General features: G+C 47.6%; 1 protein-coding gene across 1 annotated transcript in view; it reads right to left on the bottom strand.

The window, feature by feature from the left end:
* LOC146345320 (uncharacterized) overlaps positions 1 to 15,266 on the bottom strand; it is a 62,377-nt gene that overhangs the window by 33,306 nt on the left and 13,805 nt on the right. The window contains exons 2-6 of the mRNA XM_084859840.1: positions 7,206 to 7,368; positions 5,252 to 5,374; positions 4,337 to 4,438; positions 2,991 to 3,146; positions 313 to 453 (exon numbers count right to left, since the gene is read on the bottom strand). Of these exons, the coding sequence (XP_084715966.1) occupies positions 313 to 453; positions 2,991 to 3,146; positions 4,337 to 4,438; positions 5,252 to 5,374; positions 7,206 to 7,368 (685 nt within the window). The remainder of the gene's footprint in view (positions 1 to 312; positions 454 to 2,990; positions 3,147 to 4,336; positions 4,439 to 5,251; positions 5,375 to 7,205; positions 7,369 to 15,266) is intronic.

The raw sequence follows: 15,266 nt of genomic DNA, 5'->3' as shown, positions 1-15,266 counted from the left end.
GAGCCATTGACCATTGACCCAAAACTGCAGACTCTTGTCTCAAAAACCCAGGGCCAGAACACAGTTGCAGGTTACAGGCTTTGCATAGATATAAAGGAATGTAGGAAACTGCATTATGCCAGGCCTCCTTCTGTATGAAGACTTCTGTGTGATTCGGTGACCTGATTCTAAATGAAGTGTTCTGTATATTTCAGTGGCCTGCTTCCAAGCACTTTAAACAGTGGTTCCCCCCCACCCCACCCCAAGCATCATATCTCACACAGCATTAATGCCCCTGACTGTCTTTCTGAGACTCGTCTGGTGTGTACGAACCTCGAATGTGGGACTCAACCCATTCTTCCTCCGTGCTACTGGCAGGCGTGTCTGGATGACTGGGCAGGCTCAGGGAGACGTCTGCCAAATTGCCCTGTAGGCACAGCTGATGTGGGCTCTCCATCTGTGCTGCAGTTTGAACTACAAGAACAGAGCAGATATCAAATCAAGGCCTTGCATGATGGTCCCGTAATTGCTGAACAGTGCTTTGGGCACGCGGGTAGGTTCACACACTGCCGTATTCCAAAAATGTGGGGTGTCAGGAGCAAGACTGCCTCCAGGTCATACCCCTTCTGACCTGGGAGGAAAGTACAATCAAGAAGAAAGAAAGAAAGAAAGAAAGAAAGAAAGAAAGAAAGCAAGCCAGCCAGCCAGCCAGCCAGCCAGCCAGCCTCTCCTCTTTTTGATGACTAACAATGAATTCCTAGACCGGGGAGGCAGAAACCCTTCCCACAGGCATCATCTGGACCATTGGGCTCTGCAATCTGGCACATGGAGCCTCCTGGGGTTCCTCCAGGGAGTGGGGCCCAGTCCCCCAAGACTTAATCCCCGCTGTTAAATCTGATCTAGAACCTAGATGTATCCACTCAGAAGCGAGCCCCATTCAGTTCAAAGGGGCTCACTCCCAGGTAAGCAGACATAGGGTTGCAGTCTAAATCTTTCACACATAGGAGTTTCGCTTCGGAGAGAGCCAAGTGATGGACTTTTGGTGAAACTTATGGGACATTAAGAGGCATTTTTATCACATGGAATTGATACATTAAGCTGATTTTACGACATTTCTTGGTTTTTACTACCAAAACATCCAGGCTATCAAATGCACCAGAGTGCTCTCCAAGGTTCTAGTCCTTCATGTGGCACATATCTCCCAAAATTGAAGTTGCATCTATAGCTGTGCTAGGAAAGCATAGCTATAGGGGGCACTAACAGCGGAAAGGGAAACTGAGGTATTTGCACACTTGCGCAATGTAAATCCCAGAGAACCTGAGCCCAGCTTAAGACATCTAGCCTGGACCCTGAAACAGTAAAATTAAATTTGCATCTCCCATGAATCTCAGAATCATGGAATCATAGAATAGTAGGGTTGGAAGGGGCCTACAAGGCCATCGAGTCCAACCCCCTGCTCAATGCAGGAATCCAAGTCAGAGCATCCCTGACAGATGGCTGTCCAGCCTTGTCTTGAACGCCTCCAGTGTGGGAGAGCCCACCACCTTCCTAGGTCATTGATTCCATTGTCGTATTGCTCTAACAGTCAGGATGTTTTTCCTGATGTTCAGCCAGAATCTGGCTTCCTGTAACTTGAGCCCATTATTCTGTGTCCTGCACTCTGGGATGATCGAGAAGAGATCCTGGCCTTCCTCTCTGTGACAACCTTTCAAGGACTTGAAGAGTGCTATCCTATCTCCCCTCAGTCTTCTCTTCTCAAGGCTTAACATGCCCAGTTATTTCAGTCTCTCCTCATAGGGCTTTCTTTCCAGTCCCCTGATCATCTTTGTTGCCCTCCTCTGAACCCTCTCCAGTTTGTCTGCATCCTTCTTAAAGTGTGGTGCCCAGAACTGGACACAGTACTCCAGATGAGGCCTAACCAGTGCTGAGTAGAGGGGAACTAGTACTTCCCGGGATTTGGAAGCTATACTTCTATTAATGCAGCCCAAAAGAGCATTTGCCTTTTTTGCAGCCACATCACATGGTTGGCTCATATTCAGCTTGTGATCAACAACAATTCCAAGATCCTTCTTGCTTGTAGTGTGGTTGAGCCACGTATCCCCCATCTTGTAAGTGTGCATTTGGTTTCTTTTTCCTAGGTGCAGAACTTGGCATTTATCCCTATTCAATGTCATTCTGTTGTTTTCTGCCCAGTGCTCCAGTCTACGCAGTCATCCAATTAAGATAGGGTGCAACCCGTCAGAACGTTTTCCTGCGCACGCCCTGTTGAGCATGTTGCACAGGAGAGTTTCCTGGTGGATCAGATTTCTCTGCCTCCCACTCTCTGCTCTCCCTTAGTGGCCCCCAAAACTGGCAAACAGAAACTGCAATGGAGTTTGAAGTTGAGCAGCTGCTCAATTTCCACTGTCTATGGCTCCGGTGGTTTGCTATCGACTGAGCTGTTCTCGCTTCCTTTCTACCAGTCCGTTTCACCAGGGATAAGCCTTTGGGGATAAGATAACAGCATCTATCAGCCGTGTTTATTTTGCAGGTTGCTACGAGATTTATGAAGCATGTCGGGCCTAGAGAAGAAAGTGTCCCCTTCTCCCTGCTTCATCTCCCAATGACGACCCTAAACTCATATGACTTCTCTCTCTCTCTCTTTCCTCTCCTCTCCTCTCTCTCATGAAAATTCTACAGCTGTCAAACATTTCACGGCTGCTCATCAAAAGGCCGGTGGGGAGCAGGGGCGGGGAAGCAACCTGCCAAGAAAAACCCAGCGCTGACAAGGAAAAAAAGCTCCATGATTCATTTCATCCAAAAGAGATGAGTGAGACTTCGGCGTCCATAGCGGCCTCACCTCAGAACCCCAGAACGAATGCAGACACAACCTAAATCGCCGTTCACATGAGGGGACGAGGGTGCCAAGCAATACGGCTGCTGAGAAGGACGCAGCTTCAGAAAAAGAGGAGCCGGTGGTCTCTGCCCACCACTCCACCCGGAAGGCATGCCCGGAAGGACCACTCACGTACCGCTGCTCTCTGGCGTCTCGGCCGCCCCCTCAGCTTTGCAGTCACCGGCCAGCGTGGCGGAGTCGGCACTGGCTTTTGTGTGTCCGTAGAGGAACTCCGGGATTTCCTTCACAAGCCTCATGAGTGCGCAGAGGTGGAGGCTGCTCTGATGCTCGCCTGTTTGGGGCACGCAGAGATGAACACTCGCAGAGCGGGGGAACAGATGGGGAAAACAAGGTTACCCAGGCTGAGCCACACGGCCGTGACCAGCCACGGCCCGAAGCGAACACAGGATCTGGAAATCAGAGCCCTTAATGAGGGAGGGGGGGCGAAATTGGACTGGTTCACATTTTAATATGAACAGGCGCTCATTCGAACTTCCCGATCCAATATGCAAACTGGAACACGGGTATCCTTTGGTTTTGACACCTTTCCAAATTTGCGATGCAGTTCTCCAATCAAAACCGCACGCTGTAAGGGAAAATGCATACCCAAAGGTGTACGTTGGGGCAGGGGAACTCAGGCCAGGGGCCAAATCCAGCACTCCGGAGGTCCCAACCCGGCCATACAGGGCTCCCCAGGTGGCCACACCCCCTTCCCATGGCCCCGCCTTCTTTCCCCCCACCCCCAATCATTTGGTGCTTTCCCGGCTCTTTTGTAGTTTCCCCCCCCAGTCTAATGGTTGAAACGCCTCTGCGAAGGCTTATTTGCCAGCAGTAAAGGCTTTAAGGTAAGATATGCTGGACTTTTTGGCATTTTGCCCCAGTCCCTTTCACCTCTGGCTCTGCCCACCATTGGAACACAGCTCCGGAGGGCTCCTCCGAAACGGAAGTTGCCCTCGGTCTGAAAGAGCTGTCCTCCGGGGTCTTGGCCCTGATCTGAATTCTCCTTGTGTGCACAGCAACTCCAAGGCAAACACAAGACCTCTGGCTCCTATAGGCACCTCCCCGTTCAGTCCATTATCGGGCAGTGGGGAGGCTGGTGGCCCTGATGTCAGCGGGTGAATCCACTCCAGGTTTCAATCAGAACGAGTCAGAACTCCAAAGCACCTTGGAGAGCTCCTTTAGAGGTCTGACGAGTTCTGACTGAAACCCGGAGCACATTCACCACCCAGCTGACATCAGAGCCTCCAGTCCCCACTGATATCGGGAATATCTCTGAACACGTTGCACTTGTGGGTTGCTCTTACCCTTCCCACTGCACTGAACAGGGAAGCCAGGGGCCCTTTCTTCACAAAATGCCACGAGTGAGAATTCTCTGTCCATGGTCTCTGTTCCCATTTGTGACACATACAACCTCCTGCCCCGCCCCGCCCCTCCCCGCCCCACCCCAAACGCACAACCATTCACCCCTGTCCTCCCTCTTACCGTCTCCACTGCTACTTGGGGTCAGGCACCCCTCTTCTTTGTCATTCATGTCCTCAAGGTCCCAGGGTCCCTCCCCATCCTCTGAAAAGGGGGGCTGGCCACCTAAAGTGAAAGACAAGGGACAGTCAGAAGCAGGAATGGCGGCAGCTCAACTTCCCCCCATTGGCCCCAGTTTTAGACAAGCTGAGGGATAAAGGTAGAGTGGGCATGTTGGCTGTGGATGATGGGAGTTGTAGTCCAAACATCTGGATGGCACCAGGTTGGGGAAGGCTGATTTATTCCATATTCATTTATGTCTTTCTACACCATCCCAGAGCCTCCCCCAAATTTCAAATATGACAGAGCTTCATATTTTTGGGCGGGGTGTGTGTGTCTAAAATCGCAGTAGAGTTATTTTGCTATTACATTTATTACATTTCTGTACTGCCCAATAGCTGAAAGTCTCTTGGCAGTTCACAAAAGAAAGAAAAGAAGAAATAAGGAGAGGAAATCCATCTCTCTCCCTCCCACCCCAGCAGAAAACCAGGCCCAGACATGGGTTAATTCATGGAGAGGCTTTTCAAGAGGAAAATACTCACAAATCCTCCCTGCCGCCCCCGCCCCAGCCAGGATCAAGAAGTCATAATAAAATGGTCTGAAACAGCAAGTTATAAACTTTTATTTGGAGTTGCAAGGGGCCTTTCCCAAATGGAATGCAGCTGTGAGTAAACATGACAGGAGGATCTTGGCCATGAGAAAAAAGCATTGCTGATTAATACAGAACCATTTGAAGTGTTATGCTGAGACTCTGTTTTAAATCCACTTCCAGCAAGTTCTGGAAAAGTAATGCCTTGGCAGCACTGAATGGATCTAGTGTGGGCGGTTTCCTGTTTGCAGCATCAATGGGTTTTTTTACTGCAGAAAGGGGCTCCTTACCACTGGCATTGTCCTCTCCACCATCAGAAGGTAGCCTTCCAGCCCGGCCAAGATTCCAGCCCTCAGTGGTTCCTTCCAGCAGACAGATTAATGGGGAGAACTCCACCGAGGGAATGGAATGATCTGCTCATATAGAGACAAAATGTCAACATCTGTTTGAAACTAGTGTAAAGACCTGTCTTTGCATGGGTTGGAATAGCCCTTACTTTGACACAGCAAAGTCTTCAAGCAAAGTCATGCAGCTGTCAGAGTAGGACACATCATGCCTTCTCATCTGAGTGCAGGCTTGCCTGCTGGCATCCCACAGGCACGGCCCCTGCCACGGTGCACACCTCTAGCTCCCTGAGGTCTGTCTAATCCGTTCACCTGAGGGGGCTGCCCCACAACAGGGGGCAGGCATATAACTCTGTCCCTCAGCCCACTAATCTCCCCTGGCTTCAAACTATATTGGCTTCAAAGCTATGCACTGGTTAGGGAAGTGTGCCACATAGTGACTGAAGATGTTACTGCAGGCTTCAACCACACAGACATATTGAAATTAATTAAAATTAATGCTTTTCAAAAACTAAATAATCCTGAGGTGCGCATCCCTGACATCCACTTAGTATGCATGCCAAGTTTCTGGTGTTTAGGTTACATGGTCTTGGTGCTACGGCACTGACAGAGGGACAAACAGACACACATCCTCCTGTATTATTGTAGATGGGCAGTTCAAATTCAAAGTACAGCTTCCAAGAAGAATACAGAATCAGAAGCTTGAAAATGCAATGGTTCAGCTGCACAAGCAGATTCAAATTCCCATAACAGGACTCTGGTCTAGAGAAAGGAAGGGGTGCTTAACTCCCTCTGACCTCACAGTCCAAAAACTGGTGTGGTCCAGACCCATGATCAGACCTCCTGACACTGGATCTCAAATGAGGGAGGGCTGCCAATCTAGTCAGAGAAGCGGTACTGTGGGAAGAAACCTTCAACCCTTTTCTCTGATGCTCTTTTCAGGCTGCCTGGGGGATGCTGGGAGTTGCAGACCAGCACATCTGGCGGGCACCATGTTGGAGAAAGCTGGCATATGCACTAATAAACATGGGCAGTTCTCCTGCACAAGCCTCACTGAAACAAACCATTATGCTCTTGCCCAGCTCTTGTTCTTTTCAATGGAGCTTGCACAGGAGAAAATCCCACTGGATTATGCCACCTGGGGTCATATATATATATATATATATACACACACACACACACACACGTATATAAGTATATATGTGTGTGTGTGTGTGTGTGTGTGTATATATATATATATATATATATGCACTTCTCCTACTTGGCCACTCGTGAGGGTACCCAAACACCATTTGTGTAATGACACAACTACTTATGCTCATATTTGAATCCTACAGAATTCATGTATATATTTATTTTAGTTATTAAAAATCACATGGAATAAAGTTCTCTGGGCGTTTTACAATTTAAAACACAACAATGACAATGCAAATAACATCCTAATAAAAACAATCAACCGTGTAAAGCTAATGAAAGTGCTGATACAGCATAAAATGTACAATCAGATGTAAAAGGTAGAAGCACATCACAGGGATTAAAATAATAAAATGCTAAAAATACGAAAACATTTTAAAATACTTAGAACTACCTTAAAAGCATGGGAGGACAGGCAAGTCTTAGCCTGGCGCTGAAAAGATAGCAGCGTGGGCACCAGGCGAGCTTCCATTGGGTGAACATTCAAGAGCTGGTGGGCCACCACTGAAAAACCCCTCTCTCTTGTTGCCACCCTCCAAGGTGGACAAACCACCAGTTGTTTTGCTGCCACCACAACAGCAGCAAATTCAGCAGCTGCAGCACATGTGGCCCACCTCTGCCTTAAGGTACGGGCAGGTACATACAGGAGAACATGGAAATGTGATGCCTCTTCCAGTAAGCAAGACGGCATCATGCGAGGCCTTACCCAGAGAGAGCAGCAAAGCGTAACTTTCCAGCATTACTTCCTTATGCAGCTCCTTCTGCCATCCTTCCAGCATGGACCACTCTTCAGCAGAGAAGATGACAGCAACATCTTCAAATGTCACCTGCTCCAGTGCATCAGCTGGGGCATGTATCCCTCTTTGTGCCTGTACCAGAAAGCAACACATAAGTATATATATTTAGCATTTTTAGCAGACATCACCACCTCAAGCCACAGGCAACTGTAACTCCAGAAGCATCCTGACCGAGTGGCTCCCAGCACATGCACAAGGTTCTTATGCACCACATCTAGACTTTGACTCCAGTGTTTGATCAACGTTTTGAAGATTTATTCGAAATAAAAAGTTCACACCCTAAAAAAATGATTTATGGATTTTTCCTTTGCATTTCGTTTTGTTTTGGCAAAATCTGAATTCTTAATGTCAGGTCCCAGTTTATGCTCTCATGATTCTAATTTTCCACAGTTCAGAAATCTATCAATATCAGCACATGAAAAATTGGGGGAAACCTCCTGCCATACCATCACTCAGTTCTTCTTTTACTTAAAATGAAGGGTGAAACCAGATTTCACACAAATTCAAAAATTGGTTGTAACTTCTCTATTGCATACTTTTAAAGCTGAATAAAACAGAAAGTTATAAAAGATGTGAACGACCTTTGCCACAACAAAATTTTCACATTCTATTTTGAGAAGTACTTAAATGCGACAGCTTTTACGACTGGGAGTGTTGGGGAGGCAGGAAAGAGAACTAGCAAGAATATAAAACTGAATGTTTGCAAGCACATTTCAGGTCAAAGAGCGTGCTGAGGAAATTGGGTGTCTGTCTCCCCACATGCACACACATCTTTTGTGTCTCTACATAAAATGTACATTCTTCCCTTGGAAAGAAAAAGTGAGAAAAGATCTGTCCACCCAGACGCCTGCTGTTTCTGCCCAATCATAACCCAATCCTGGGGAAACCACCCGTTGTTTACACAGAACATATGACGGGAAGCTGGCACGAAATCTCGTGACCAGATGTCTGGAAAGAAACCGACGGCCATAAAAGCTTGGCCATAAAAGTGCATCCTGCCATAAATTAGCCTTTAAAATGCCACAGGACTTCTTGTCCTTCTGGATATGCAACTTCATGTGTTGCAACCCCACAAGGAGAGAGGGCCGAAAAGAACGTCTACATTGTGGCCTTCAGCACAACGGCTACAAGATTCCGAATTGCATATGGACACGCATACCGCTGTGTCATTTACTGGGGCAGACACCGAACTACAGAGAAAGCGGCTTTCAAACATTATAGTCATCACATAAAGAGCTCGGCCATGAGGAAGCCATTTTAAGGGCCTCTATGTAGGGGCCATAACATTTTATTCATCCCTCATGTGGCTAGTTCTGTATAATCTCAAGACATTTTGGCCAGGGCCATATACCCAGCTGTCCTCATTCAAGGTGACCTTGAACCTGTGTTTCTCAAACAGGACGGACACACACACACACACACACACACCAGGCTCAGTCCTGGGCCCAGTGCTCTTCAACATTTTTATTAATAACTTAGAGGAGGAGGTGCAGGGAATGCTGATCAAATTTGCAGATGACACAAAATTGGGCGGGATAGCTAATACTTTGGAAGACAGAAACAGAATTCAAAGTGATGCCTACAAGGCCATCGAGTCCAACCCCCTGCTCAATGCAGGAATCCAAGTCAGAGCATCCCTGACAGATGGCTGTCCAGCCTTGTCTTGAACGCCACCAGTGTGGGAGAGCCCACCGCCTCCCTGGGTCATTGGTTCCATAGTCGTATTGCTCTAACAGTCAGGAAGTTTTTCCTGATGTTCAGCCGGAATCTGGCTTCCTGTAACTTGAGCCCATTTTCCGTGTCCTGCACTCTGGGATGATCAAGAAGAGATCCTGGCCTTCCTCTCTGTGACAGCCTTTCAAGGACTTGAAGAGTGCTATCATATCTCCCCTCAGTCTTCTCTTCTCAAGGCTAAACATGCCCAGTTCTATCAGTCTCTCTTCATAGGGCTTTCTTTCCAGTCCCCTGATCATCTTTCTTGCCCTCCTCTGAATCCTCTCCACTTTGTCTGCATCCTTCTTAAAGTGTGGTGCCCAGAACTGAACACAGTACTCCAGATGAGGCCTAACCAGTGCTGAGTAGAGGGGAACTAGTACTTCCCGGGATTTGGAAGCTATGCGTCTACTGTTGTTGTTGTTCAGTCGTTCAGTCATGTCCGACTCTTCGTGACCCCATGGACTATAGAACGCCAGGCCTTCCTGTCCTGCGCTCTCTCCCGGAGTGTGCTCAAGTTCATATTCATTGCATCGGTGATGCTATCTAGCCATCTCATCCTCTGCCGTCCCCTTCTCCTTTTGCCTTCAGTCTTTCCCAGCAACAGGGTCTTTTCCAGAGAGTTTTCTCTTTGCATTTGGTGGCCAAAATATTTGAGCTTCATCTTCAGTATCTGTCCTTCCAATGAGCACTCAGGGTTGATTTCCTTCAGGACTGACTGATTTCACCTCCTTGCAGTCCAGGGGACTCGTAAGAGTCTTCTCCAGCACCACAGTTCAAAAGCATCAATTCTTTGGTGCTCAGCCTTCCTTATAGTCCAGTTCTCACAGCCATACATTACTACTGGGAAAACCATAGCTTTGATTAGACGGGCCTTTGTCGGCAAGGTGATGTCTCTGCTTCTTACTATGCTGTCTAGGTTGGCCAGAGCTTTCCTCCCAAGGAGCAAGCGTCTTTGAATTTCATGGCTACAGTCACCGTCTGCGGTGATCTTGGAGCCCAAGAAAGTAAAATCTGTCACTGCTTCCATTTCTTCCCCTTCTATATGCCAGGAAGTGATGGGGCCAGATGCCATGATCTTAGTTTTTTTAATGTTGAGTTTCAAACCAGCTTTTGCACTCTCCTCTTTCACCCTCAACAACAGGCTCTTGAGATCCTCTTCGCTTTCTGCCATTAGGGTGGTATCGTCTGCATATTGGAGGTTGTTGATATTTCTCCCGGCAATCTTAATTCTGATCTGTGATTCATCCAACCCGGCGTTTCTCATGATGTACTCAGAATATAAGTTAAATAAGCAGGGTGACAGTATGCAGCCTTGTCGTACTCCTTTCCCAAGTTTGAACCACTCGGTTGTTCCATGTCTGGTTCTTACTGTTGCTTCTTGACCCTCGTACAGGTTTCTCAGGAGACAGGTAAGGCGGTCTGGTACTCCCATCACTTTAAGAATTTGCCACAGTTTGTTGTGATCCACACAATCAAAGGCTTTAGCGTAGTCAATGAAGCAGAAAGAGACGTTTTTCTGGAATTCTCTTGCTTTCTCCATGATGCAGCGAATGTTGGCGATTTGATCTCTAGTTCCTCTGCCTCTTCGAAACCCAGCTTGTACTTCCGGTAGTTCTCGGTTCGCATACTGCTGAAGCCTAGCTTGTAGGATTTTGAGCATCACCTTGCTGGCATGTGAAATGAGCGCAATTGTGCGGTAGTTTGAACACTCTTTGGCGTTGCCCTTCTTTGGAATTGGAATGTAAACTGACCTTTTCCAGTCTTGCGGCCATTGTTGAGTGTTCCAAATTTGTTGGCATATTGAATGCAGCACTTTAACAGCATCATCTTTTAGGATTTTAAATAGCTCAGCTGGAATACTGTCATCTCCGCTAGCTTTGTTGTTACTAACACTTCCTAATGCCCACTTGACTTCACTCTCGAGGATGTCCGACTCAAGTTCAGTGACCGCACTATCATGGCTATCAGGGACATTCAGATCTTTCCTGTATAGTTCTTCTGTGTATTCTTGCCACCTCTTCTTAATCTCATCTGCTTCTCTTAGGTCCCTGCCTTCTTTGTCCTTTATCATTCCCGTCTTGGCACAAAACGTTCCCTTGAGATCTCCAATTTTCTTGAAGAGATCTCTAGTCTTTCCCATTCTGTTGTTTCCCTCAATTTCTTTGCATTGTTCATTTAAGAAGGCCTTCTTGTCTCTCCTTGCTATTCTCTGGAACTCTGCATTCAGTTGGATATATCTTCCCCTTTCTCCCTTGCTTTTCACTTCCCTTCTTTCGTCAGCTACTTGTAAAGCCTCCTCAGACAGCCACTTTGCTTTCTTGCATTTCTTTTTCTTTGGGATGGATTGAGTTGCTGCCTCCTGAACAATGTTACGGACCTCCGTCCATAGTTCCTCAGGCACTCTGTCTATCAGGTCTAATCCCTTAAATCTATTCCTCACCTCCACTGTATATTCATAAGGAATATGATTTAGGTCATACCTGAGTGGTTTAGTGGTTTTCCCTACGTTCTTCAATTTAAGCCGAAATTTTGCAAGAAGCAGCTCATGATCTGAGCCACAGTCAGCTCCAGGTCTTGTTTTTACTGACTGTATGGAGCTTCTCCATCTTTGGCTGCAAAGGACATAATCAATCTGATTTCGATATTGACCATCTGGTGATGTCCATGTGTAGAGTCGTCTCTTGTACTGTTGGAAAAGAGTGTTTGCTATGATCAGCGTGTTCTCTTGGCAAAACTCTATTAGCTTTTGTCCTGCTTCATTTTGTACACCAAGGCCATGCCTGCCTTTTATCCCGGTGATTTCTTGACTTCCTACTTTAGCATTCCAATCCCCTATGATGAAGAGGACATCTTTTTTTGGTGTTAGTTCTAGAAGGTGTTGTAGGTCTTCATAGAACCAATCAACCTCAGCTTCTTCGGCATCAGTGGTTGGGGCATAGACTTGAATTACTGTGATGTTGAATGGTTTGCCTTGGATTCGTACTGAGATCATTCTGTCGTTTTAAAGATTGTACCCCAGTACTGCTTTTTCCACCCTTTTGTTGACTATGAGTGCTACTCCATTTCTTCTAAGGGATTCTTGCCCACAGTAGTAGATATGATGGTCACCTGAATTAAATTCGCCCATGCTTGTCCATTTGAGTTCGCTGATTCCCAAGATGTCGATGTTCAATCTTGCCATCTCATGTTTGACCACCTCCAGCTTACCTTGATTCATTGATCTTACATGCCAGGTTCCGAAACAATATTGTTCTTGACAGCATCGGATTTTCTTTTCACCACCAGACACATCCACAGCTGAGTGTCCGAAATTTCGGCTTTGGCCCAGCCACTTCACTCTTTCTAGCGCTACTTGGAAATACCCTCTGCTCTTCCCCAGTAGTATATTGGACACCTTCCGACCTGAGGGGCTCATCTTCCGGCATCCTATCTTTTAGCCTTGTGATACGTTCCATGGAGTTTTCTTGGCAAGAATACTGGAGTGGGTTGCCATTTCCTTCTCCAGTGGACCGCATTTTGTCAGAACTCTCTGCCATGACCTGTCCATCTTGGGTGGCCCTGCACGGCATAGCTTATGGCTTCACTGAGTTACGCAAGCCCCTTCGCCACAACAAGGCAATGATCCATGAAGGAGATGCTTCTATTAATGCAGCCCAAAAGAGCATTTGCCTTTTTTTGCAGCCACTTCACATGGTTGGCTCATATTCAGCTTGTGGTCGACAACAATTCCAAGATCCTTCTCGCTTGTAGTGTGGTTGAGCCACGTATCCCCCATCTTGTAACTGTGCATTTGGTTTCTTTTTCCTAGGTGCAGAACTTGGCATTTATCCCTATTCAATGTCATTCTGTTGTTTTCTGCCCAGCGCTCCAGTCTATCCAGATCACTTTGAATTTTGTTTCTGTCTTCCAAAGTATTAGCTATCCTGCCCAATTTTGTGTCGTCTGCAAATTTGATCAGCGTTCCCTGCACCTCCTCCTCCAAGTCATTAATAGAAATGTTGAAGAGCACTGGGCCCAGGACTGAGCCCTGCGGTACCCCACTCCCCAGTTGAAGAAAGTCCCATTGATAAGCACTCTTTGAGTCCGATTCTGTAGCCAACTGTGGATCCATCGGATCGTTGTTTCATCTAGCCCACTTTGAGCTAGTTTGCTCATCAGGAGATCATGGGGCACTTTGTCGAAACCTTTGCTGAAGTCGAGGTATATGATGTCTACAGCATTCCCACGGTCTACAAGGGAGGTGACTTGATCAAAAAATGAGATCAGATTTGTCTGGCAGGACTTGTTTTGGACAAATCCATGTTGGCTTCGAGTAATCACGGCATTGTTGTCAAGGTGCTTCCAGATGGATTCCTTTATCATCTGCTCCAGAATTTTCCCAGGGATTGATGTCAGACTGACTGGTCGGTAGTTCCTTGGTTCCTCTTTTTTACCCTTTTTGAAGATACGGTCAACATTAGCCCTCCTCCAGTCATCTGGCACTTCCCCCATCCTCCATGATTTCTCAAAGAGAATAGACAGCGGTTCTGAGAGTTCTTCTGCCAGTTCCTTTATGACTCTAGGATGCAGTTCATCTGGCCCTGGAGATTTGAACTCATTCCAAGTCATTAGGTGTTCCTTGACCATATGCCTATCGATCTCAAGCTGCAGTCCTGCCCCTTCAGCCTGTACTTCGCCTTTGCCAGGGGGGTCATAGACCCTCTTTTGGGAGAAGACTGAGCCAAAGTAGGAATTGAGCACCTCTGCCTTTTCTTTGTCATCTGTTATTGTTTTGCCATCCTTCTTTAATAGCTGAACCACCATTTCTTTCCTCTGCCTTTTACTATGCACGTAGCTGAAGAAAGCCTTTTTGTTGTTTTTAGCATCCCTTGCTAACCTCAGCTCATTTCCTGTTCCCAACATTCTGTTACACTCTATCTAGCACAAGGGTGGGCAAGTTCTGGTGGTCGGGGGCCGCACCCAACCCCCACCGCCAAATTTGCAGCAGATTCTAGCATGACCATGAAACAGAATCTTAGATGGTTCAAAACTGAGAGCAGCTGACTTCCTTCTCAATGGCTCCCATTGAGTTCTATGGGACAAAACAAGCAGTTTGCAGTCTGGGACACAGCTGAGTGGGGACAAGACTGAGCATTCACTCCAGATGCTCTGCCCACCAGGACAAGTAAAACCTGCTCACCTAAGCCCCTTCAAGCCTCCAGGGACAGGGACCCCATGGTGCATGAGTCTGTGCTTTACACTAGCCTTCCTTGACCTAGTTCCCTCTAGATGTGTTGGACTACAACCCCCATCATCCCGCACCAGGCCAGGGATGACGGGAGTTGAAGTCCAACACAATCTAGGGGGAACCAGGTCGAGGAAGGCTGGCATAGACATTTTGCGCCCAAACCCTCTCCCACACACACACACCCTCTAACTGGGCCCCTCACCACAGGCATGACGCCATCCCGGCACTTCCCTGGGAACATATGAAGAGCTGCAAATCCGCCTCGTGAAAGTGCTGGCAGCCAGCAGGGCAGCGGGTCAGGCTGCCAGGGGGCATGGGGGGGGTAGGGGCATCCGGCGACGGCAGCACTTGCCCCAGATAGCTCCTGACATCGCTGCCCGTCACCTGCCCGAGCATGCCACGTGTCCCTTTTGTGCCCAGTGGCCAGCAGGGAAACTTTATGTTACAGGACGGCCCCTGAGCCGTTGCTGCGCATGTGCCCCAACACCAGGGGGCGCTCTGTGGCATTGGGAAAGAGGCACGCTGGGATCTTCTTCTCCTCTGGTGACTTAAAAAAAAAAAAACGCTTCTTGGAGGCTTTCCATCCTGTCCACTCAAATTAAATTTCTAGTTGCCAATGGCAACCATATTTATGGGCACCTGTCATTTATTGAGAATCTTCGAGAGGCAAGAAAAGTCGTCTAGCGGGATAACAGGCATCTGAGCAATCAGCTTCTACGGCCAGGGGGTCGAGCCTCTTTCAGCGCAAGGGCCGCTTTCCATTTTGGAAGTGGGCAGGGCCAAAGGCAAAATGGGTGGGTCCAAAATACCAGCATATCATAGCTTAAAGCTCTCACGGCCAGTCACTAAGCCTTTGGAGAGGCATTTCAATCTTTTAGAATGGGGTGGGGTGGGAAAACTGCACAGAAGCTGGGAAACTATGAAACAATCAGGGATTGGGGGAAAAGCGCCTGGCCGTCTGGGGAACTGAGGCTGGGGTTTTGCACACCTCCTGCCCTATGGACACTTTTCACTAAAGCCAGATTGC

This window comes from Heloderma suspectum, chromosome 5 (genome assembly GCF_057233095.1).
Source record: "Heloderma suspectum isolate Gila_16-S chromosome 5, 16-S_ref, whole genome shotgun sequence".
In the NCBI taxonomy this organism is placed as follows: Eukaryota; Metazoa; Chordata; class Lepidosauria; order Squamata; family Helodermatidae; genus Heloderma; species Heloderma suspectum.
The sequence above is the reverse complement of the archived record's forward strand: the minus strand, read 5'-3'. Positions and strand labels throughout refer to the sequence as shown.